This window comes from Scyliorhinus torazame, chromosome 29 (genome assembly GCF_047496885.1).
Source record: "Scyliorhinus torazame isolate Kashiwa2021f chromosome 29, sScyTor2.1, whole genome shotgun sequence".
NCBI lineage: Eukaryota > Metazoa > Chordata > Chondrichthyes > Carcharhiniformes > Scyliorhinidae > Scyliorhinus > Scyliorhinus torazame.
In genome coordinates this window covers 9409535-9435216 of record NC_092735.1, presented here as the reverse complement: position 1 = coordinate 9435216, position 25682 = coordinate 9409535, and the positions used below count along the sequence as shown (strand labels likewise).

General features: G+C 50.4%; 1 protein-coding gene across 3 annotated transcripts in view; it reads left to right on the top strand.

The window, feature by feature from the left end:
* LOC140403843 (uncharacterized) overlaps positions 1–25682 on the top strand; it is a 349170-nt gene that overhangs the window by 143578 nt on the left and 179910 nt on the right. For 2 of the 3 annotated variants that reach the window (XM_072492027.1, XM_072492026.1), the window contains exons 12-14: positions 1690–1755; positions 5104–5178; positions 9604–9681. In XM_072492027.1, coding sequence (XP_072348128.1) covers positions 1690–1755; positions 5104–5178; positions 9604–9681 — 219 coding nt within the window. The remainder of the gene's footprint in view (positions 1–1689; positions 1756–5103; positions 5179–9603; positions 9682–25682) is intronic. The other variant, XM_072492028.1, reaches the window with a different exon arrangement.

Here is a 25682-nt window from a genome sequence, read left to right as displayed (position 1 = left end):
CCTGACATGACAGCGGCCACAGTCATTAAAGCCCTTAACACCATATTCACACTGTTCGGTTGCCCCGCATACATCCACAGCGACATGGGGTCCTCCTTTATGAGTGACGAGCTGTGCCAGTTCCTGCTCAGCAACGGTATAGCCTCGAGCAGGACGACCAGCTACAACACCCGGGGGAACGGGCAAGTAGAGAGGGAGAACGGCACGGTCTGGAAGACCGTCCTACTGGCCCTACGGTCCAGGGACCTCCCAGTTTCACGGTGGCAGGAGGTCCTCCCGGACGCTCTCCACTCCATCCGGTCGCTACTGTGTACCACCACTAACCAAACGCCTCATGAGCACCTCCTTGTCTTCCCCAGGAAGTCCTCCTCTGGAACGTCGCTGCCGACCTGGCTGGCGGTCCCAGGACCCATCTTGCTCCGAAAACATGTGCGGGCGCACAAGTCGGACCCGTTGGTCGAGAGGGTTCGCCTCCTCCACGCGAACCCGCAGTACGCTTACGTGGAGTACCCTGACGGCCGACAGGACACGGTCTCCCTGCGAGATCTGGCGCCCGCCGGCAACACGCACACCGCCCCGACACCATCAACCCAACCCCCCCCTTCCTGCCACCGCCACACCCCGCGAGCGACGAGGACGACCAGACCGCCCGACCGACTCGTGGCATCGATGTAACACTACAATGTTGTGGACTTTAACGAGAACTCTTTCCTTTTCCCCCTTTTACTGTAAATAGTTCAAAACAAAAAAAACCTCTGTACATGCTGTGATGACATGCAAATGTTTTCCTCCCAGGACCAGCCTTGTAAACCCTTACCACCATACGAAGCACCACCCCGCCGGGTTCATTTTTAACAAGGGGTGAATGTGGTAGTATGCATTAGGGGTCATGTGGGACTGTGAAGCCGTGATGTCATTGGCTGACAGATCCCGGGTCCTGGTTAGCTGTTGACCTCTAGCTCCGCCCTGAAGGCGGAGTATAAGAACCAGGAGTTCTCCCCCGCAGGCCAGTCTGCTACTGAACTGCGGGGAACAAGTCACGCTTAATAAAGCCTCATCGACTTCATCTCTATTCGTCTCTCGTGAGTCTTTGTGCGCTACAATATCCTAATAAAATTATATTTTAAAAAAAAATAAAGATTATAACTCCTTGGCTGGGCCGACTATCCATTGGCCATGGCTATCTTCACAGGGACAAGTCTTCAGAGTTAGACATGGATTTTGAGTAGTTTAAAATGTCAGTCAGAAGCGTGGGGTTCGGCTGGGGAACTGCGAGTTGTGCATTGCCGGCTGCACTGGGACAAAACGGGGAAGATGCACATTCCCTGTGTCCGGCTATCTAATTCTGTCGAAGGGATAGAGTTCCAGTTTCCCCCAGTACCACACCAGGGTGTCGGCCTAGAGTACAGGCTCGAGCCTATGCATCCGAACGCAGAGGAGAGGGTTACCAATTGAGTCACGGCCGTACTGCCAAGTCCCAGGTATTAACATACTGAGTCTAAAGGGAGAGAAATAGTGCGTCAATCCCTGATGCTGAGCTGTTTATCGGGTTAAAACGCACAGCCTGCTATCCCTGGTCATTGACAAGCTGGACGGTCTCCATGTGCCAACTCGGCCATTCCTCGGTTTGACTGACAAGCGTCTTCCATCCTGTTCGTTATAAAGACCCGGTGCTGTTTTTTTCCCCAGGCAGGCGGAAGGTTCTCAAAAGACAACTCAAGCCCGTACACCGGATATCTGCAGTCTGTTCCCAAGGTGAGTGTTTCCGTGTTAAATGGAGGTGCCACTCAGGGAGGCCCCGTTGCTGTGGTAACGCACACTTTTCAATGCACGTTGTAGTCTGGAGTGTGAGGAACATTCTTTCCGTCAAACGGCTGAACAGGAACCTCTCCCACTCTTACTCCCTGTGCTTGGGAAGAATTTTTCAGGATGATCCTCAACCTGTTTGGCCGCGTTATGAACCCATCTTCCTTGGACATCAAGGCCTGGGGCGGGACTCGAACCCGGAGCTCCTGTCTCAGATGGAGGAATGCTAACCCTGCGCCACAAGACCTCATCACATATTAAGGGTGGCACGGTGGCACAGCGGTTAGCACTGCTGCCTCACAGTGCCACAGGCCTGGGTTCTATTCCGGCCTCAGGTGGACTGTGTGGAGTTTGCACGTTCTCCCCGTGTCTACGTGGGTTCCCTCCGGCAGCTCCGGTTTCCTCCCACAGTCCAGAGATGTGCAGGTTAGGTGGATTGGCCGCGCTAAATTGCCTCTTAGTGTCCAAAGGTTAGGTAGGGTTATAGGGATAGGGTGGGGCTGGAGCTTAGGTAGGGTGCTCTTTCAGAGGGCTGGTACAGACTCGATGGGCCGAAAGGCTTCCTTCTGCACTGCAGGGATTCTAAGATTCTAAGTGCACAAGTATTGTTAAATAATGTGGAGACACACGCGCTCTCATTCAGAAACTGTTAGAAGACAAGGTTATTACCATTCTCTGTAGAAGCAGAAACGCCACTCCTGCTGCCCCGCAAACTCAAACCCAATATTGATCTGACGCTGAGAAAATCTGGGCAGCCAACCCGGATGCAAGCCCCATGTCTGCTGCCCAGACAGTCAGGCCGGTTCATGATGGAAATGATTTTCAGTTACTGAGACACAAAATTACTTTTGAGATTATTTCCCCACATCTGCAGGCACTGCTGTAGCGGAATATCAAATGCAGAGCCTTCTGGGTTAATGGACACCCTGGTGCTGGATTTTCAGTGAAGGATTTGCCAGCTACGCTTTGCTCTCAATAGTGTCGGAATATGGGCAGCACGGTAGCACAAGTGGATAGCACTGTGGCTTCACAGCGCCAGGGTCCCAGGTTCGATTCCCCGCTGGGTCACTGTCTGTGCGGAGTCTGCACGTTCTCCCCGTGTCTGCGTGGGTTTCCTCCGGGTGCTCCGGTTTCCTCCCACAGTCCAAAGACGTGCAGGTTAGGTAGATTGGCCATGCTAAATTGCCCTTAGTGACCAAAAAGGTTAGGAGGGGTTATTGGGTTACGGGGATAGGGTGGAAGTGAGGGCTTAAGTGGGTCGGTGCAGACTCGATGGGCCGAATGGCCTCCTTCTGCACTGTATGTTCTATGTTCTATGTTCTAGTGTGTCCATTCAAAGATGTGCAGGTTAGGTGGATTGGCCGCGCTAAATTGCCCTTAGTGTCCAGGGATGTGCAGGTTAGGTGGATTGGCCACGCTAAGTTGCCCTTAGTGTCCAGGGCTGTGCAGGTTAGGTGGATTGGCCACGCTAAGTTGCCCTTAGTGTCCAGGGATATGCAGGTTAGGTGGATTGGCCATGCTAAGTTGCCCTTAGTGTCCAGGGCTGTGCAGGTTAGGTGGATTGGCCACGCTAAGTTGCCCTTAGTGTCCAGGGATATGCAGGTTAGGTGGATTGGCCACGCTAAGTTGCCCTTAGTGTCCAGGGATGTGCAGATTAGGTTACGGGGTGGTGGGGTGGATGGGGGAACGGACATGGGTAGGGTGCTCTTTCAGAGGGTTGGTACAGACCTGATGGGCCGAATGGCCTCCTTCTGCACTGTAGGGATTCTGTGGAATGGGATTTATTTTCTTTGGGATATTATGACGACCGAGAAGCCTTGTTGAAGTGATGAGGGTCGTGATGGGTAACACCATCCCACTGGAAAATGAAGGGAGCAGGTATAATAATAATAATAAAGGTGGTGTCGGGCATGGGATATAAATGCTTGTCGGTTGTGGGAGCATGACGGGACTGAGCTGGGAGTCAACAGGAACTGTCGGAATCTCTGGAACAGAACATCCCAGAGCAGGGGTGTTCCTGGGAACCCTGTTTGCAGCATTCCCCATTCGCCTGCCGTTTTTCCATTTAGTTTGATATTTGCAGGACCTGGGTGTGCTCGTGCATGAGTCGCAGAAAGTTGGTGTGCAGGTGCAACAGGTGATTAAGAAGGCGAATGGAATTTTGTCCTTCATTGCTAGAGGGATGGCAATCAAGACTAGGGAGGTTATGCTGCAATTGTATAAGGTGTTAGTGAGGCCACACCTGGAGTATTGTGTTCAGTTTTGGTCTCCTTACCTGAGAAAGGATGTACTGGCATTGGAGGGTGTGCAGAGGAGATTCACTAGGTTAATCCCAGAGCTGAGGGGGTGGGATTACGAGGAGAGGTTGAGTAGACTGGGACTGTACTCGTTGGAATTTAGAAGGATGAGGGGGGGATCTTATAGAAACATATAAGATTATGAAGGGAATAGATAGGATAGATGTGGGCAGGTTGTTTCCACTGGCGGGTGAAAGCAGAACTAGGGGGCATAGCCTCAAAATAAGGGGAAGTAAATTTAGGACTGAGTTTAGGAGGAACTTCTTCACCCAAAGGGTTGTGAATCTATGGAATTCCTTGCCCAGTGAAGCAGTAGAGGCTCCTTCATTAAATGTTTTTAAGATAAAGATAGTTTTTTGAAGAATAAAGGGATTAAGGGTTATGGTGGTCGGGTCGGAAAGTGGAGCTGAGTCCACAAAAGATCAGCCTTGATCTCATTGAATGGTGGAGCAGGCTCGAGGGGCCAGATGGCCAACTCCTGCTCCTAGTTCTTATGTCTCTTGGTTCGGTTCTGACACCTGTTCGGTTTGCAGGAACTGAGGCTGGTCTTAATATTCAACATCCCAGCCGCAACTCTGACCTCGAGGTACTTGGTCCATTCTCAGTTACTCAGGGGCCGGGACTTTCGGGATGGTTGTACTTCATGAGCTTGGCTGAAGCTAAGGCTCAGGAAAAAAAAATCAATTTGGTTTGGAAACGGGAGAGAAAACAACTCGGGCCAATGAGCCAATCAGGCGGGCTAGTCATTCCTCGCGGTGAGACTGAGGCGTAGACGAGGGCCGGTTTAGCTCAGTTGGCTGGGCAGCGGGTTCGTGATGCGGGGCGAGGCCTAGAGGCTGAGGTTAATCATGAAGGCCCCACCTTCTCAACCTCGCCCCTCGCCTGAGGTGTGGTGACCCTCGGGTTCAGCTCTCCCCCTTCAAAGGGGGAAGCAGCATCTGGTCATCTGGGCGGCTTTACTTTTCGCGAGGTATAAAAATCCTTGTTGCCTTTTATTTAGTTGGACAACAAATGCTGTTCCCAAGATCAGAGCGCCCTCACGGGATATATGCGACCCAGCCCGAAAAGGGACAAGGTCAGTACTTTGCAATTCACACGTGTCTGGAAGCACTGGGGGATCGGAGAATAGTTACAACACAGAAGGAGGCCATTCAGCCCGTCGCCTGCTGGCTCTTTACTACGTCCCCAGCACCTTTTCAGCTGCTCATCCAATTCCCTCTCCTCACCAAGGACAACTGTCCCAGCCCCTCCAATCTCCCCACATCCCTGAAACCGTCTTGCTTAACCCTAAGTGGGACTCACGTAGTGCCAGGGGCTTAGACGGGGCAGTTTGTAAGGAGCATCCAGGAGGGCTTCTTAAAACAATATGTAGACAGTCCAACTCGGGAAGAAGCGGTACTGGACCTGGTATTGGGGAATGAGCCCGGCCAGGTGGTAGAAGTTTCAGTAGGGGAGCATTTCGGGAACAGTCACCACAATTCAGTACGTTTTAAAGTGCTGGTGGACAAGGATAAGAGTGGTCCTAAGATGAATGTGCTAAATTGGGCGAAGGCTAATTATAACAATATTAGGCGGGAACTGAAGAACCTAGATTGGGGGCGGATGTTTGAGGGTAAATCAACATCTGACATGTGGGAGGCTTTCAAGTGTCAGTTGAAAGGAATTCAGGACCGGCATGTTCCTGTGAGGAAGAAGGATAAATACAGCAAATTTCGGGAACCTTGGATAACGAGAGATATTGTAGGCCTCGTCAAAAAGAAAAAGGAGGCATTTGTCAGGGCTAAAAGGCTGGGAACAGACGAAACCTGTGTGGAATGTAAGGAAAGTAGGAAGGAACTTAAGCAAGGAGTCAGGAGGGCTGGAAGGGGTCATGAAAAGTCATTGGCAAATAGGGTTAAGGAAAATCCCAAGGCTTTTTACACGTACGTAAAAAGCAAGAGGGTAGCCAGGGAAAGGGTTGGCCCACTGAAAGATAGGCAAGGGAATCTATGTGTGGAGCCAGAGGAAATGGGCGAGGTACTAAATGAATACTTTGCATCAGTATTCACCAAAGAGAAGGAATTGCTAGATGTTGAGTCTGGAGAAGGGTGTGTAGATAGCGTGGGTCACATTGAGATCCAAAAAGAAGAGGTGTTGGGCGTCTTGAAAAATATTAAGGTAGATAAGTCCCCAGGGCCTGATGGGATCTACCCCAGAATACTGAAGGAGGCTAGAGAGGAAATTGCTGAGGCCTTGACAGAAATCTTTGGATCCTCACTGTCTTCAGGTGATGTCCCGGAGGACTGGAGAATAGCCAATGTTGTTCCTCTCTTTAAGAAGGGTAGCAAGGATAATCCAGGGAACTACAGGCCGGTGAGCCTTACGTCAGTGGTAGGGAAATTACTGGAGAGAATTCTTCGAGACAGGATCTACTCCCATTTGGAAGCAAATGGACGTATTAGTGAGAGGCAGCATGGTTTTGTGAAGGGGAGGTCGTGTCTCACTAACTTGATTGAGTTTTTCGAGGAGGTCACAACGATGATTGATGCAGGTAGGGCAGTGGATGTTGTCTATCTGGACTTGAGTAAGGCCTTTGACAAGGTCCCTCATGGTAGACTAGTACAAAAGGTGAAGTCACACGGGATCAGGGGTGAGCTGGCAAGGTGGATACAGAACTGGCTAGGTCATAGAAGGCAGAGAGTAGCAATGGAGGGATGCTTTTCTAATTGGAGGGCTGTGACTAGTGGTGTTCCATAGGGATCAGTGCTGGGACCTTTGCTGTTTGTCGTATATATAAATGATTTGGAGGAAAATGTAACTGGTCTGATTAGTAAGTTTGCAGACGACGCAAAGGTTGGTGGAATTGCGGATAGCGATGAGGACTGTCAGAGGATACAGCAGGATTTAGATTGTTTGGAGACTTGGGCGGAGAGATGGCAGATGGAGTTTAATCCGGACAAATGTGAGGTAATGCATTTTGGAAGGTCTAATGCAGGTAGGGAATATACAGTGAATGGTAGAGCCCTCAAGAGTATTGAAAGTCAGAGAGATCTAGGTGTACAGGTCCACAGGTCACTGAAAGAGGCAACACAGGTGGAGAAGGTAGTCAAGAAAGCATACGGCATGCTTGCCTTCATTGGCCGGGGCATTGAGTATAAGAATTGGCAAGTCATGTTGCAGCTGTATAGAACCTTAGTTAGGTCACACTTGGAGTATCGTGTTCAATTCTGGTCGCCACACTACCAGAAGGATGTGGAGGCTTTAGAGAGGGTGCAGAAGAGATTTACCAGGATGTTGCCTGGTATGGAGGGCATTAGCTATGAGGAGCGGTTGAATGAACTCGGTTTGTTCTCACTGGAACGACGGAGGTTGAGGGGCGACCTGATAGAGGCCTACAAAATTATGAGGGGCATAGACAGAGTGGATAGTCAGAGGCTTTTCCCCAGGGTAGAGGGGTCAATTACTAGGGGGCATAGGTTTAAGGTGTGAGGGGCAAGGTTTAGAGGAGATGTACGAGGCAAGTTTTTTATACAGAGGGTAGTGGGTGCCTGGAACTCGCTACCGGAGGAGGTGGTGGAAGCAGGGACGATAGTGACATTTAAGGGGCATCTTGACAAATACATGAATAGGATGGGAATAGAGGGATACGGACCTTGGAAGTGTAGAAGATTGTAGTTTAGTCGGGCAGCATGGTCGGCACGGGCTTGGAGGGCCGAAGGGTCTGTTCCTGTGCTGTACTTTTCTTTGTTCTATTCCTGGGCAACGACAGATGGAAAATAGGCGGACTTTAAATTCAGTTCATAAACCTGGAAAATAATCCTGAATGGTGACCATGACAACTATTACTGATTGTTGTCCTTTTGGGAAGGAAATCTGAAGGAGGCCCTTCGGCCCATCGAGTCTGCACAGGCCCTTGGAAAAAGCACCCTATTTAAGCCCACTCCTCCACCCTGTCCCAGTAACCCCACCTAGCTTTTTTTGGATACAAAGGGGCAATTTATCACGGCCAATCCACCTAACCTGCACATCTTTGGACTGTGGGAGGAAACCGGAGCACCCGGAGGAAACCCTCGCAGACACGGAGAGGACGTGCAGACTCCGCACAGACAGTGACCCAGTGGGGAATCGAACCTGGGACCCTGGAGCTGTGAGGCAACTGTGCTGACCACTGTGCTACCGTGCTGCCCACTGCTACTCCCGGGCCAGGTAATGTCACTGGATTCGTAATCCAGTGGCCCAAGCTGATCTCCGGGGAGATGGGTTCGGATCCAACCACAGCCGCTGATGGAATTAAAATTCAGTCAATAACGATTCTGGAAGATGAAGCTAACCTCGATAACAACAACCATGAAACTATCATTGATCGTTGTAAAAGACCCACCTGGGTCACTAATGCCCTTCAGGGAGGGAAATCTGCCGTCCTTACCCGGTCTGGCCTCCACGTGACTCCAGACCCTCAGCAATATGGCCGACTCTTTAACTGCCCTCTGAAATGGCCGAGGAAGACACTCAGTTCAAGGGCAATTAGGGATGGGTAACAGATGCTGATCCAGCCGGCGACGGCCACCTCCCGTGAAAGAGTTTTAAAATGTACCCATTCTGTATCTCACCCATGCCCTCTGTCTCCAGGCACAGACCCCGCTCTTGGTCTCCAATCGATCAATTGACCAGAAACTGAACTGGACTAGCCGTAGAAATACTCGGACCGCAAGAGCGGTCAGGGACTGGGAATCCTGCGGCGGTAACTCGCAGACCCTGACCCCCCCAGAGCCTGTCCACCTTCTACAAGGCACAAGTCAGGAGTGTGATGGAATACTCTCCACTTGCCTGGATGAGCGCAGCTCCAACAACACTCAAGAAGCTCGACACCATCCAGGACAAAGCAGCCCCGCTTGATTGGCAATCTATCCAGCACCACCTTATAAACATTCTCTCCCTCCGCCACAGGCACTGTGAGGCTGCGGCATGTGCCATCTATAAGAACAACTCACCAAGATTTTTTGACAGTGCCTTCACGTTCCGGGGCCTCGAAGGAGAAGGGCAGCGGACATGCGGGAATACCACCCGCGCCCCCCCCCCCCACCCCAACCTCCGAGCTCCTCATTGCCGCTGGATCGGAATCCTGAAACCCCCCCCCCCCCCCTCCTGGCAGCACCGTGAGGCTACCTCCCCATGAGAAGGGCAAAACCCTCCCAACACCTCAGTGGTACTTAGGGATGGGTAATGGGACCTTGACACCCAGATCCTGCGAATGGGGAAAGCAGACGTCATCACGAAGAACGCTGTCTGGTTTTCCAGGTTTGTCCAACTGCGGAAACGGACATTAGGGCTGGTTTAGCTCAGCGGGTAGACAGCTGGTTTGTGATGCAGAACAAGGCCAGCAGCGGGGGTTCAATTCCCGTATCGGCCTCCCTGAGCAGGCGCCGGAATGTGGCGACTAGGGGCTTTTCACAGCAACTTCATACTTGTGACAATGAACGGTTATTATTATTATAATTGAACTTGCCTCTGTCTCATTCAGGTAGATAAAACTTTCTCCTCGCTAGAAGAACAGAACACTTACGCAGGATATGGTCGTGCCGTTCCCAGAACCGATCGGGTCAGTATTTTCACTTTCTCTCTCGCTGTGAATGAGCCGTCCATTACAGGGCAGGAAGGACTTGCATTTATATAGTGCCTTTATCATCCCCAGCACATCGCGAAGCATTTTGCGGCCAGGGAAGTACATTTGAGGTGTTAATCGCTGTTGTGGTCAACATGCAGAGCAAGATCCCAGAAACAGCAACATGATCGTGGCAAAATGTCGTCAGCGGGACTCTGCGTCGGCGGGATCCTCCGCTTGGCCGGCGGCGCACCCACGTCCGCGGCTTTGTCGACGGCGTGGTCGTGGCCACAATGGGAAACCCCACTGGCAGGCTGCCGGGACGGAGAATCCCGCTGCCACGCGGGGGTACGCCGGGAATCGGGGCTGACGGAGAATCCCGCTGCCACGCGGGGATACGCCAGGAATCGGGGCTGGCGGGACGGGGAATCCCGCTGCCACGCGGGGTTACGCCGGGAATCGGGGCTGACGGGACGGGGAATCCCGCTGCCACGCGGGGTTACGCCAGGAATCGGGGCTGGCGGGACGGGGAATCCCGCTGCCACGCGGGGTTACGCCAGGAATCGGGGCTGACGGAGAATCCCGCTGCCACGCGGGGGTACGCCGGGAATCGGGGCTGGCGGGACGGGGAATCCCGCTGCCACGCGGGGTTACGCCAGGAATCGGGGCTGGCGGGACGGGGAATCCCGCTGCCACGCGGGGTTACGCCGGGAATCGGGGCTGACGGAGAATCCCGCTGCCACGCGGGGTTACGCCAGGAATCGGGGCTGGCGGGACGGGGAGTCCCGCTGCCATGTGGGGGTACGCCGGGAATCGGGGCGGGACGGGGAATCCCGCTGCCACGCGGGGGTACGCCGGGAATCGGGGCTGGCGGGACGGGGAGTCCCGCTGCCATGTGGGGGTACGCCGGGAATCGGGGCGGGACGGGACGGGGAGTCCCGCTGCCACGCGGGGGTACGCCGGAAATCGGGGCGGGACGGGAAATCTCGCTGCCACGCGGGGGTACGCCGGGAATCGGGGCGGGACGGGGAATCCCGCTGCCATGTGGGGGTACGCCGGAAATCGGGGCGGGACGGGAAATCTCGCTGCCACGCGGGGGTACGCCGGGAATCAGGGCGGGACGGGGAATCCCGCTGCCACGCGGGGGTACGCCGGGAATCGGGGCTGGCGGGACGGGGAGTCCCGCTGCCATGTGGGGGTACGCCGGAAATCGGGGCGGGACGGGAAATCTCGCTGCCACGCGGGGGTACGCCGGGAATCGGGGCTGGCGGGACGGGGAGCCCCGCTGCCATGTGGGGGTACGCCGGGAATCCCGCTGCCACGCGGGGGTTCGCCGGGAATCGGGGCTGGCGGGACGGGGAATCCCGCTGCCATGCGGGGGTACGTCGGGAATCCCGCTGCCATGTGGGGGTACGCCGAGAATCGGGGCTGACGGAGAATCCCGCTGCCACGCGGGGGTACGCCAGGAATCGGGGCGGGACGGGGAATCCCGCTGCCACGCGGGGGTACGCCGGGAATCGGGGCGGGACGGGGAATCCCGCTGCCACGCGGGGGTACGCCATGAATCGGGGCTGGCGGGACGGGGAGTCCCGCTGCCATGTGGGGGTACGCCGGAAATCGGGGCGGGACGGGAAATCTCGCTGCCACGCGGGGGTACGCCGGGAATCGGGGCGGGACGGGGAATCCCGCTGCCATGTGGGGGTACGCCGGGAATCGGGGCGGGACGGGAAATCTCGCTGCCACGCGGGGGTACGCCGGGAATCGGGGCGGGACGGGAAATCTCGCTGCCACGCGGGGGTACGCCGGGAATCGGGGCGGGACGGGGAATCCCGCTGCCACGCGGGGGTACGCCGGGAATCGGGGCTGCGGGATGGGGAATCCCGCTGCCACGCGGGGGTACGCCGGGAATCGGGGCTGGCGGGACGGGGAGCCCCGCTGCCATGTGGGGGTACGCCGGGAATCGGGGCTGCGGGATGGGGAATCCCGCTGCCACGCGGGGGTACGCCGGGAATCGGGGCTGGCGGGACGGGTAGTCCCGCTGCCATGTGGGGGTACGCCGGGAATCCCGCTGCCACGCGGGGGTACGCCGGGAATCGGGGCTGGCGGGACGGGGAATCCCGCTGCCATGCGGGGGTACGTCGGGAATCCCGCTGCCATGTGGGGGTACGCCGGGAATCGGGGCTGGCGGGACGGGGAGTCCCGCTGCCATGTGGGGGTACGCCGGGAATCGGGGCTGGCGGGACGGGGAGTCCCGCTGCCATGTGGGGGTACGTCGGGAATCCCGCTGCCATGTGGGGGTACGCCGGGAATCGGGGCGGGACGGGGAATCCCGCTGCCATGTGGGGGTACGCCGGGAATCGGGGCGGGATGGGGAATCCCGCTGCCACGCGGAGGTACGCCGGGAATCGGGGCGGGACGGGGAATCTCGCTGCCACGCGGGGGTACGCCGGGAATCGGGGCGGGACGGGGAATCCCGCTGCCACGCGGGGGTACGCCGGGAATCGGGGCTGGCGGGACGGGGAGTCCCGCTGCCATGTGGGGGTACGCCGGGAATCGGGGCGGGACGGGGAATCTCGCTGCCACGCGGGGGTACGCCGGGAATCGGGGCGGGACGGGGAATCTCGCCGCTTGTTGTTTGTAATGTTCGTTGAGGGATCAAGCGTGACCGGGTCACCTGGGGTGAATTTCACTGCCTCTTCATCACCGGATAGGGCAGACGGGGGTTCGGTTAAATGTCTCATTAGAGAGACAGCACCTATAACAGTGAGAAAGAGAAAATGCTGGAAAATCTCAGCAAGTCTGGCAGCATCTCTAGGGAGAGAAAGGAGCTGACGCTTCGAGTCTGAGGACTCTTTGTCAACTTTGGACTCGAAACGTCAGCTCCTTTCTCTCCCTACAGATGCTGCCAGACTTGCTGAGATTTTCCAGAATTTTCTCTTTCGTTTCAGATTCCAGCATCCGCAGGAATTTGCTTTTTAACCTGTGACAGTGCGGTCATTCCACAGCAGCTCTGTCAGCGTCAATGTTGTGCTGAAATCCCTCAAATGGACTCTGTGACTGATCCTAGCTTCCACCTCCCCCTTCCCGCCCTGGCTTTCAAATCAGTCCATGTCCGAACCTCCTCACTATCTCTGTAATCCTCTCCCTATCTCTGTCACCTCCTCCCTATCTCTGTAATCCCCTCCCTATCTCTGTCACCTCCTCACTATCTCTGTAACCTCCTCCCTATCTCTATAATCCTCTCACTATCTCTGTAATCTCCTCACTATCTCTGTAATCTCCTCACTATCTCTGTAATCTCCTCCCTATCTCTGTAATCTCCTCCCTATCTCTGTAATCCCCTCCCTATCTCTGTAACCTCCTCTCTATCTCTGTAATCTCCTCACTATCTCTGTAATCTCCTCACTATCTCTGTAATCCCCTCACTATCTCTGTAATCTCCACCCTATCTCTGTAATCTCCACCCTATCTCTGTAATCTCCTCACTATCTCTGTAATCTCCACCCTATCTCTGTCATCTCCTCCCTATCTCTGTAATCCTCTCCCTATCTCTGTAATCTCCTCCCTATCTCTGTAATCCCCTCCCTATCTCTGTAATCTCCTCCCTATCTCTGTAATCTCCTCACTATCTCTGTAATCCCCTCCCTATCTCTGTAATCTCCTCACTATCTCTGTAATCTCACTATCTCTGTAATCTCCTCCCTATCTCTGTAATCTCCTCACTATCTCTGTAACTTCCTCCCTATCTCTGTAATCTCCTCACTATCTCTGTAATCTCCTCCCTATCTCTGTAATCTCCTCGCTATCTCTGTAATCCCCTCCCTATCTCTGTAATCTCCTCACTATCTCTGCAATCTCACTATCTCTGTAATCTCCTCCCTATCTCTGTAATCTCCTCACTATCTCTGTAACTTCCTCCCTATCTCTGTAATCTCCTCACTATCTCTGTAATCTCCTTCCTATCTCTGTAATCTCCTCACTATCTCTGTAATCTCCACCCTATCTCTGTAACTTCCTCCCTATCTCTGTAATCTCCTCACTATCTCTGTAATCTCCTCCCTATCTCTGTAATCTCCTCCCTATCTCTGTAATCTCCTCACTATCTCTGTCATCTCCTCCCTATCTCTGTAACCTCCTCCCTATCTCTGTAATCTCCTCACTATCTCTGTAATCTCCTCACTATCTCTGTAATCTCCTCACTATCTCTGTAATCTCCTCCCTATCTCTGTAATCTCACTATCTCTGTAATCTCCACCCTATCTCTGTAACCTCCTCCCTATCTCTGTAATCCCATCCCTATCTCTGTAATCCCCTCCCTATCTCTGTCATCTCCCGATCTCTGTAACCTCCTCCCTATCTCTGTAATCCCCTCCCTATCTCTGTAATCTCACTATCTCTGTCATCTCCTCCCTATCTCTGTAACCTCCTCCCATTCTCTGTAATCCCCTCCCTATCTCTGTCATCTTCTCCCTATCTCTGTAATCTCCTCACTATCTCTGTAATCCCCTCCCTATCTCTGTAATATCACTATCTCTGTAATCTCCTCCCTATCTCTGTAATCTCCTCCCTATCTCTGTAATCTCCTCCCTATCTCTGTAATCTCCTCCCTATCTCTGTAATCTCACTATCTCTGTAATCCCCTCCCTATCTCTGTAATCTCCTCACTATCTCTGTAATCCTCTCACTATCTCTGTAATCTCCTCACTACTTCTGTAATATCCTCCCTATCTCTGTAATCTCCTCCCTTTCTCTGTAATCTCCTCACTATCTCTGTAATCCCCTCTCTATCTCTGTAATCTCCTCACTATCTCTGTAATCTCCTCACTATCTCTGTAATCTTCTCACTACTTCAGTAATATCCTTCCTATCTCTGTAATCCCCTCCCTATCTCTGCAATCTCCTTACTATCTCTGTAATCTCCTCACTATCTCTGTAATCTTCTCACTACTTCAGTAATATCCTTCCTATCTCTGTAATCCCCTCCCTATTTCTGTAACCTCCTCACTATCTCTGTAATCTCCTCACTATCTCTGTAATCGCCTCCCTATCTCTGTAATCTCCTCCCTATCTCTATAATCCTCTCACTATCTCTGTAATCTCCTCCCTATCTCTGTAATCTCCTCCCTATCTCTGTAATCCCCTCCCTATCTCTGTAATCCCCTCCCTATCTCTGTAATCTCCTCCCTATCTCTGTAATCCCCTCACTATCTCTGTAATCTCCTCCCTATCTCTGTAATCTCCTCCCTATTTCTGTAATCTCATCCTTATCTCTGTAATCGACTCCCTATCTCTGTAACCTCCTCCCTATCTCTGTAATCTCCTCACTATCTCTGTAACCTCCTCCCTATCTCTGTAATCTCCTGACTGTCTCCATAATCCCCTCCCTATCTCTGTAATCTCCTCCCTATCTCTGTAATCTCCTCCATATCTCAGTAATCTCCTCACTATCTCTGTAATCCCCTCCCTATCTCTGTAATCTCCTCCCTATCTCTGTAATCTCCTCCCTATCTCTGTAATCTCCTCCCTATCTCTGTAATCATCTCCCTATCTCTGTAATCTCCTCCCTCTCTCTGTAATCCCCTCCCTGTCTCTGTAATCCCCTCCCTATCTCTGTAATCTCCTCCCTATCTCTGTAATCTCCTCACTATCTCTGTAATCTCCTCCCTATCTCTGTAATCCCCTCCCTATCTCTGTAATCTCCTCCCTATCTCTGTAATCTCCTCCCTATCTCTGTAATCTCCTCCCTATCTCTGTAATCCCCTCCCTATCTCTATAATCCCCTCACTATCTCTGTAATCTCCTCCCTATCTCTGTAATCTACTCACCATCTCTGTAATCTCCTCACTATCTCTGTAATCTCCTCACTATCTCTGTAATCTCCTCACTATCTCTGTAATCTCCTCCCTATCTCTATAATCCCCTCACTATCTCTGTAATCTCCTCCCTATCGCTGTAATCTCCTCACTATCCCTGTAATCTCCTCACTATCTCTGTAATCTCCTCACTATCTCTGTAATCCCCTCCCTATCTCTGTAATCTCCTCCCTATCTCTATAATCCTCTCACTATCTCTGTAATCTCCTCCCTATCTCTGTAATCTCCTCCCTATCTCTGTAATCCCCTCACTATCTCTGTAATCGCCTCGTTATCGCTGTAATCCCCTCCCTATCTCTGTAATCCCCTCCCTATCTCTATAATCCCCTCCCTATCTCTGTAATCCCCTCCCTATCTCTGTAATCTCCCTATCTCTGTAATCTCCTCCCTATCTCTATAATCCCCTCCCTATCTCTAATCTCCTCACTATCTCTGTAATCTCCCTATCTCTGTAATCTCCTCATTATCTCTGTAATCCCCTCCCAATCTCTGTAATCTCCTCACTATCTCTGTAATCTCCCTATCTCTGTAATCTCCTCACTATCTCTGTAATCTCCCCCTATCTCTGTAATCTCCTCACTATCTCGGTAATCTCCCTATCTCTGTAGTCTCCTCATTATCTCTGTAATCTCCTCACTATCTCTGTAATCCCCTCCCTATCTCTGTAATCTCCCTATCTCTGTCATCTCCTCCGTATCTCTATAATGCCCTCCCTATCTCTGTAATCTCCTCCCTATCTCTGTAATCCCCTCCCTATCTTTGTAATCTCCTCACTATCACTGTAATCTCCTCACTATCTCTGTAATCTCCCTATCTCTGCAATCTCCTCCCTATCTCTATAATCCCCTCCCTATCTCTGTAATCTCCTCACTATCTCTGTAATCTCCCTATCTCTGTAATCTCCTCATTATCTCTGTAATCCCCTCCCTATCTCTGTAAACTCCTCACTATCTCTGTAATCTCCCTATCTCTGTAATCTCCTCATTATCTCTGTAATCTCCTCACTATCTCTGTAATCCCCTCCCTATCTCTGTAATCTCCTCCCTATCTCTGTAATCTCCCTATCTCTGTAATATCCCTATCTCTGTCATCTCCTCCGTATCTCTGTAATCTCCTCACTATCTCTGTAATCTCCCTATCTGAGATGGTCGAGTGAGGGAACCATGGTTGACAAGAGAGGTTGAATGTCTTGTTAAGAGGAAAAAGGAGACTTGTATAAGGCTGAGGAAACAAGGTTCAGACAGGGCATTGGAGGGATACAAGATAGCCAGGAGGGAACTGAAGAAAGGGATTAGGAGAGCTAAGAGAGGGCATGAACAATCTTTGGCAGGTAGGATCAAGGAAAACCCCAAGGCCGTTTCCACATATGTGAGAAATATGAGAATGACGAGAGCGAGGGTAGGTCCGATCAAGGACAGTAGCGGGAGATTGTGTATTAAGTCTGAAGAGATAGGAGAGGTCTTGAACGAGTACTTTTCTTCTGTATTTACAAATGAGAGGGGCGATATTGTTGGAGAGGACAGTGTGAAACAGATTAGTAAACTCGAGGAAATACTTGTTAGGAAGGAAGATGTGTTGGGCATTTTGAAAAACTTGAGGATAGACAAGTCCCCCGGGCCTGACGGGATATATCCAAGGATTCTATGGGAAGCAAGAGATGAAATTGCAGAGCCGTTGGCAATGATCTTTTCATCCTCACTGTCAACAGGGGTGGTACCAGTGGATTGGAGAGTGGCGAATGTCGTGCCCCTGTTCAAAAAAGGGACTAGGGATAACCCTGGGAATTACAGGCCAGTTAGTCTTACTTCAGTGGTCGGCAAAGTAATGGAAAGGGTACTGAAGGATAGGATTCCTGAGCATCTGGAAAGACACTGCTTGATTAGGGATAGTCAGTACGGATTTGTGAGGGGTAGGTCTTGCCTTACAAGTCTTATTGAATTCTTTGAGGAGGTGACCAAGCATGTGGATGAAGGTAAAGCAGTGGATGTAGTGTACATGGATTTTAGTAAGGCATTTGATAATGTTCCCCATGGTAGGCTTATGCAGAAAGTAAGGAGGCATGGGATAGTAGGAAATTTGGCCAGTTGGATAACGAACTGGCTAACCGATAGAAGTCAGAGAGTGGTGGTGGATGGCAAATATTCAGCCTGGATCCCAGTAACCAGTGGCGTACCGCAGGGATCAGTTCTGGGTCCTCTGCTGTTTGTGATTTTCATTAATGACTTGGATGAGGGAGTTGAAGGGTGGGTCAGTAAATTTGCAGACGATACGAAGATTGGTGGAGTTGTGGATAGTAAGGAGGGCTGTTGTCGGCTGCAAAGAGACATAGATAGGATTCAGAGCTGGGCTGAGAAGTGGCAGATGGAGTTTAAACCTGAAAAGTGTGAGGTTGTCCATTTTGGAAGGACAAACATGAATGCGGAATACAGGGTTAACGGTAGAGTTCTTGGCAATGTGGAGGAGCAGAGAGATCTTGGGGTCTATGTTCATACATCTTTGAAAGTTGCCACTCAAGTGGATAGAGCTGTGAAGAAGGCCTATGGTGTGCTCGCGTTCATTAACAGAGGGATTGAATTTAAGAGCCGTGAGGTGATGATGCAGCTGTACAAAACTTTGGTAAGGCCACATTTGGAGTACTGTGTACAGTTCTGGTTGCCTCATTTTAGGAAGGATGTGGAAGCTTTGGAAAAGGTGCAAAGAAGATTTACCAGGATGTTGCCTGGAATGGAGAGTAGGTCTTACGAGGAAAGGTTGAGGGTGCTAGGCCTTTTCTCATTAGAACGGAGAAGCATGAGGGGCGACTTGATAGAGGTTTATAAGATGATCAGGGGAATAGATAGAGTAGACAGTCAGAGACTTTTTCCCCGGGTGGAACAACCCATTACAAGGGGACATAAATTTAAGGTGAAAGGTGGAAGATATAAGAGGGATATCAGAGGTAGGTTCTTTACCCAGAGTAGTGGGGGCATGGAATGCACTGCCTGTGGAAGTAGTTGAGTCGGAAACATTAGGGACCTTCAAGCAGCTATTGGATAGGTACATGGATTACGGTAGAATGATATAGTGTAGATATATTTGTTCTTAAGGGCAGCACGGTAGCATTGTGGATAGCACAATTGCTTCACAGTTCCAGGGTCCCAGGTTCGATTCCGGCTTGGGTCACTGTCTGTGCGGAGTCTGCACGTCCTCCCCGTGTCTGTGTGGGTTTCCTCCGGGTGCTCCGGTTTCCTCCCACAGTCCAAAGATGTGCAGGTTAGGTGAATTGGCCAATGATAAATTGCCCTTAATGTCCAAAATTGCCCTTGGTGTTGGGTGGAGGTGTTGAGTTTGGGTACGGTGCTCTTTCCAAGAGCCGGTGCAGACTCAAAGGGCCGAATGGAATCCTTCTGCACTGTAAATTCAATGATAATCTCTGATTAATCGAGGACAAAGGTTCGGCACAACATCGTGGGCCGAAGGGCCTGTTCTGTGCTGTATTTTCTATGTTCTATGTTCTCTATAATGCCCTCCCTATCTCTGTAATCTCCTCACTACCTCTGTAATCCCCTCCCTATCTCTGTAATCCCCTCCCTATCTCTGTAATCCCCTCCCTATCTCTGTAATCCCCTCCCTATCTCTGTAATCTCCTCCCTATCTCTGTAATCTCCTCCCTATCTCTGTAATCTCCTCACTACCTCTGTAATCCCCTCCCTATCTCTGTAATCCCCTCCCTATCTCTGTAATCTCCTCCCTATCTCTGTAATCTCCTCCCTATCTCTGTAATCTCCTCCCTATCTCTGTAATCATCTCCCTATCTCTGTAATCTCCTCCCTCTCTCTGTAATCCCCTCCCTGTCTCAGTAATCTCCTCCCTATCTCTGTAATCCCCTCCCTATCTCTGTAATCTCCTCCCTATCTCTGTAATCTCCTCCCTATCTCTGTAATCTCCTCACTATCTCTGTAATCTCCTCCCTATCTCTGTAATCCCCTCCCTATCTCTGTAATCTCCTCTCTATCTCTGTAATCTCCTCCCTATCTCTGTAATCTCCTCCCTATCTCTGTAATCCCCTCCCTATCTCTATAATCCCCTCACTATCTCTGTAATCTCCTCCCTATCTCTGTAATCTACTCACCATCTCTGTAATCTCCTCACTATCTCTGTAATCTCCTCACTATCTCTGTAATCTCCTCACTATCTCTGTAATCTCCTCCCTATCTCTATAATCCCCTCACTATCTCTGTAATCTCCTCCCTATCGCTGTAATCTCCTCACTATCCCTGTTATCTCCTCACTATCTCTGTAATCTCCTCACTATCTCTGTAATCCCCTCCCTATCTCTGTAATCTCCTCCCTATCTCTATAATCCTCTCACTATCTCTGTAATCTCCTCCCTAACTCTGTAATCTCATCCCTATCTCTGTAATCCCCTCACAATCTCTGTAATCGCCTCGTTATCGCTGTAATCCCCTCCCTATCTCTGTAATCCCCTCCCTATCTCTGTAATCTCCCTATCTCTGTAATCTCCTCCCTATCTCTATAATCCCCTCCCTATCTCTAATCTCCTCACTATCTCTGTAATCTCCCTATCTCTGTAATCTCCTCATTATCTCTGTAATCCCCTCCCAATCTCTGTAATCTCCTCACTATCTCTGTAATCTCCCTATCTCTGTAATCTCCTCACTATCTCTGTAATCTCCCCCTATCTCTGTAATCTCCTCACTATCTCGGTAATCTCCCTATCTCTGTAGTCTCCTCATTATCTCTGTAATCTCCTCACTATCTCTGTAATCCCCTCCCTATCTCTGTAATCTCCCTATCTCTGTAATATCCCTATCTCTGTCATCTCCTCCGTATCTCTATAATGCCCTCCCTATCTCTGTAATCTCCTCACTATCTCTGTAATCCCCTCCCTATCTTTGTAATCTCCTCACTATCACTGTAATCTCCTCACTATCTCTGTAATCTCCCTATCTCTGCAATCTCCTCCCTATCTCTATAATCCCCTCCCTATCTCTGTAATCTCCTCACTATCTCTGTAATCTCCCTATCTCTGTAATCTCCTCATTATCTCTGTAATCCCCTCCCTATCTCTGTAAACTCCTCACTATCTCTGTAATCTCCCTATCTCTGTAATCTCCTCATTATCTCTGTAATCTCCTCACTATCTCTGTAATCCCCTCCCTATCTCTGTAATCTCCTCACTATCACTGTAATCTCCTCACTATCTCTGTAATCTCCCTATCTCTGCAATCTCCTCCCTATCTCTATAATCCCCTCCCTATCTCTGTAATCTCCTCACTATCTCTGTAATCTCCCTATCTCTGTAATCTCCTCATTATCTCTGTAATCCCCTCCCTATCTCTGTAAACTCCTCACTATCTCTGTAATCTCCCTATCTCTGTAATCTCCTCATTATCTCTGTAATCTCCTCACTATCTCTGTAATCCCCTCCCTATCTCTGTAATCTCCTCCCTATCTCTGTAATCTCCCTATCTCTGTAATATCCCTATCTCTGTCATCTCCTCCGTATCTCTGTAATCTCCTCACTATCTCTGTAATCTCCCTATCTGAGATGGTCGAGTGAGGGAACCATGGTTGACAAGAGAGGTTGAATGTCTTGTTAAGAGGAAAAAGCAGACTTGTATAAGGCTGAGGAAACAAGGTTCAGACAGGGCATTGGAGGGATACAAGATAGCCAGGAGGGAACTGAAGAAAGGGATTAGGAGAGCTAAGAGAGGGCATGAACAATCTTTGGCAGGTAGGATCAAGGAAAACCCCAAGGCCGTTTCCACATATGTGAGAAATATGAGAATGACGAGAGCGAGGGTAGGTCCGATCAAGGACAGTAGCGGGAGATTGTGTATTAAGTCTGAAGAGATAGGAGAGGTCTTGAACGAGTACTTTTCTTCTGTATTTACAAATGAGAGGGGCGATATTGTTGGAGAGGACAGTGTGAAACAGATTAGTAAACTCGAGGAAATACTTGTTAGGAAGGAAGATGTGTTGGGCATTTTGAAAAACTTGAGGATAGACAAGTCCCCCGGACCTGACGGGATATATCCAAGGATTCTATGGGAAGCAAGAGATGAAATTGCAGAGCCGTTGGCAATGATCTTTTCGTCCTCACTGTCAACAGGGGTGGTACCAGTGGATTGGAGAGTGGTGAATGTCGTGCCCCTGTTCAAAAAAGGGACTAGGGATAACCCTGGGAATTACAGGCCAGTTAGTCTTACTTCAGTGGTCGGCAAAGTAATGGAAAGGGTACTGAAGGATAGGATTCCTGAGCATCTGGAAAGACACTGCTTGATTAGGGATAGTCAGCACGGATTTGTGAGGGGTAGGTCTTGCCTTACAAGTCTTATTGAATTCTTTGAGGAGGTGACCAAGCATGTGGATGAAGGTAAAGCAGTGGATGTAGTGTACATGGATTTTAGTAAGGCATTTGATAATGTTCCCCATGGTAGGCTTATGCAGAAAGTAAGGAGGCATGGGATAGTAGGAAATTTGGCCAGTTGGATAACGAACTGGCTAACCGATAGAAGTCAGAGAGTGGTGGTGGATGGCAAATATTCAGCCTGGATCCCAGTAACCAGTGGCGTACCGCAGGGATCAGTTCTGGGTCCTCTGCTGTTTGTGATTTTCATTAATGACTTGGATGAGGGAGTTGAAGGGTGGGTCAGTAAATTTGCAGACGATACGAAGATTGGTGGAGTTGTGGATAGTAAGGAGGACTGTTGTCGGCTGCAAAGAGACATAGATAGGATGCAGAGCTGGGCTGAGAAGTGGCAGATGGAGTTTAAACCTGAAAAGTGTGAGGTTGTCCATTTTGGAAGGACAAACATGAATGCGGAATACAGGGTTAACGGTAGAGTTCTTGGCAATGTGGAGGAGCAGAGAGATCTTGGGGTCTATGTTCATACATCTTTGAAAGTTGCCACTCAAGTGGATAGAGCTGTGAAGAAGGCCTATGGTGTGCTCGCGTTCATTAACAGAGGGATTGAATTTAAGAGCCGTGAGGTGATGATGCAGCTGTACAAAACTTTGGTAAGGCCACATTTGGAGTACTGTGTACAGTTCTGGTTGCCTCATTTTAGGAAGGATGTGGAAGCTTTGGAAAAGGTGCAAAGAAGATTTACCAGGATGTTGCCTGGAATGGAGAGTAGGTCTTACGAGGAAAGGTTGAGGGTGCTAGGCCTTTTCTCATTAGAACGGAGAAGCATGAGGGGCGACTTGATAGAGGTTTATAAGATGATCAGGGGAATAGATAGAGTAGACAGTCAGAGACTTTTTCCCCGGGTGGAACAACCCATTACAAGGGGACATAAATTTAAGGTGAAAGGTGGAAGATATAAGAGGGATATCAGAGGTAGGTTCTTTACCCAGAGAGTAGTGGGGGCATGGAATGCACTGCCTGTGGAAGTAGTTGAGTCGGAAACATTAGGGACCTTCAAGCAGCTATTGGATAGGTACATGGATTATGGTAAAATGATATAGTGTAGATATATTTGTTCTTAAGGGCAGCACGGTAGCATTGTGGATAGCACAATTGCTTCACAGTTCCAGGGTCCCAGGTTCGATTCCGGCTTGGGTCACTGTCTGTGCGGAGTCTGCACGTCCTCCCCGTGTCTGTGTGGGTTTCCTCCGGGTGCTCCGGTTTCCTCCCACAGTCCAAAGATGTGCAGGTTAGGTGAATTGGCCAATGATAAATTGCCCTTAATGTCCAAAATTGCCCTTGGTGTTGGGTGGAGGTGTTGAGTTTGGGTACGGTGCTCTTTCCAAGAGCCGGTGCAGACTCAAAGGGCCGAATGGAATCCTTCTGCACTGTAAATTCAATGATAATCTCTGATTAATCGAGGACAAAGGTTCGGCACAACATCGTGGGCCGAAGGGCCTGTTCTGTGCTGTATTTTCTATGTTCTATGTTCTCTATAATGCCCTCCCTATCTCTGTAATCTCCTCACTACCTCTGTAATCCCCTCCCTATCTCTGTAATCCCCTCCCTATCTCTGTAATCTCCTCCCTATCTCTGTAATCCCCTCACTATCTCTGTAATCTCCTCACTATCTCTGTAATCCCTTCCCTATCTTTGTAATCTCCTCACTATCACTGTAATCTCCTCATTATCTCTATAGTCCTCTCCCTATCTCTGTAATCCCCTCCCTATCTCTGTAATCCACTCCCTATCTCTGTAATCTCCTCGCTATCTCTGTAACCTCCTCCCTATCTCTGTAATCTCCTCACTATCTCTGTAATCTCACTATCTCTGTAATCTCCTCCCTATCTCTGTAACCTCCTCCCTATCTCTGTCATCTCCTCACTACCTCTGTAACCTCCTCCCTATCTCTGTAATTTCCTCACTATCTCTGTTAGCTCCTCCCTATCTCTGTAATCCCCTCCCTATCTCTGTAACCCCTCCCTATCTCTGTAATCTCCTCACTATCTCTGTAATCCCCTCCCTATCTCTGTAATCTCCTCCCTATCTCTGTAATCTCCTCCCTATCTCTGTAATCTTCTCCCTATCTCTGTAATCACCTCCCTATCTCTGTAATCTCCTCCCTATCTCTGTAATCTCCACCCTATCTCTGTAATCACCTCCCTATCTCTGTAATCTCCTCCCTATCTCTGTAATCACCACCCTATCTCTGTAATCTCCTCACTATCTCTGTAATCTCCTCCCTATCTCTGTAATCACCCCCCTATCTCTGTAATCACCTGCTTATCTCTGTAATCTCCCCCATCCCCCACAACTCTCCGAGATGTGCAGGTTAGGTGGATTGGCCATGATAAATTGTCCTTAGTGTCCAAAATTGCCCTTGGTGTTGGGTGGAGGTGTTGAGTTTGGGTCGGGTGCTCTTTCCAAGAGCCGGTGCAGACTCAGGGGGCCGAATGGCCTCCTTCTGCACTGTAAATTCTATGATAATCTATGATTAATCTAGGACAAAGGTTCGGCACAACATCGTGGGCCGAAGGGCCTGTTCTGTGCTGTATTTTCTATGTTTTATGTTCTATATCTGCGCTCCCCTAATTCCCCTAGCATATTCTCAGTTTCAATCGCTCTGTCATTGCCGACCGTGCATGAGCCAGAAGCTCCCTTCCTAAATCCTTCCAACTCTACTTAAATCCTTGCTGCTCTGGGCAAGCAGTCGATCACCTGTCCCAATACCTCTTTACGCGCCCCCATATCAAAGCTCCAAACCTAGGACTTGGCTCCCCACTCAGCAACTGGATCCTCGATTTTCTGACCAACAGACCACAATCAGTAAGAATGAACAACAACACCTCCTCCACAATAGTCCTCAACACCGGCGCCCCGCAAGGCTGCGTACTTAGCCCCCTACTCTACTCCCTGTACACACACGACTGCGTGGCAACATTTGGTTCCAACTCCATCTACAAGTTTGCTGACGATACGACCATAGTGGGCCGGATCTCGAATAACGACGAGTCCGAATACAGGAGGGAGATAGAGAATCTAGTGGAGTGGTGTAGCGACAACAATCTCTCCCTCAATGCCAGCAAAACTAAAGAGCTGGTCATTGACTTCAGGAAGCAAAGTACTGTACACACCCGTCAGCATCAATGGGGCCGAGGTGGAGATGGTTAGCATCAAATTCCTAGGGGTGTACATCTCCAAAAATCTGTCCTGGTCCACCCACGTCGACGCTACCACCAAGAAAGCACAACAGCGCCTATACTTCCTCAGGAAACTAAGGAAATTCGGCATGTCCACATTAACCCTTACCAACTTTTACAGATGCCCCATAGAAAGCTTCCTATCGGGCTGCATCACAGCCTGGTACGGCAACTGCTCGGCCCAGGACCGCAAGAAACTGTAGAGAGTCGTGAACACCGCCCAGTCCATCACACGACCCTGCCTCCCATCCATTGACTCCATCTACACCTCCCGCTGCCTGGGGAAAGCGGGCAGTATAATCAAAGATCCCTCCTACCCGGCTTACTCACTCTTCCAACTTCTTCCATCGGGCAGGAGATACAGAAGTCTGAGAACACGCACGGACAGACTCAAAAACAGCTTCTTCCCCACTGTCACCAGACTCCTAAATGACCCTCTTATGGACTGACCTCATTAATACTACACCCTGTATGCTTCATCCGATGCCAGTGCTTATGTAGTTACATTGTATA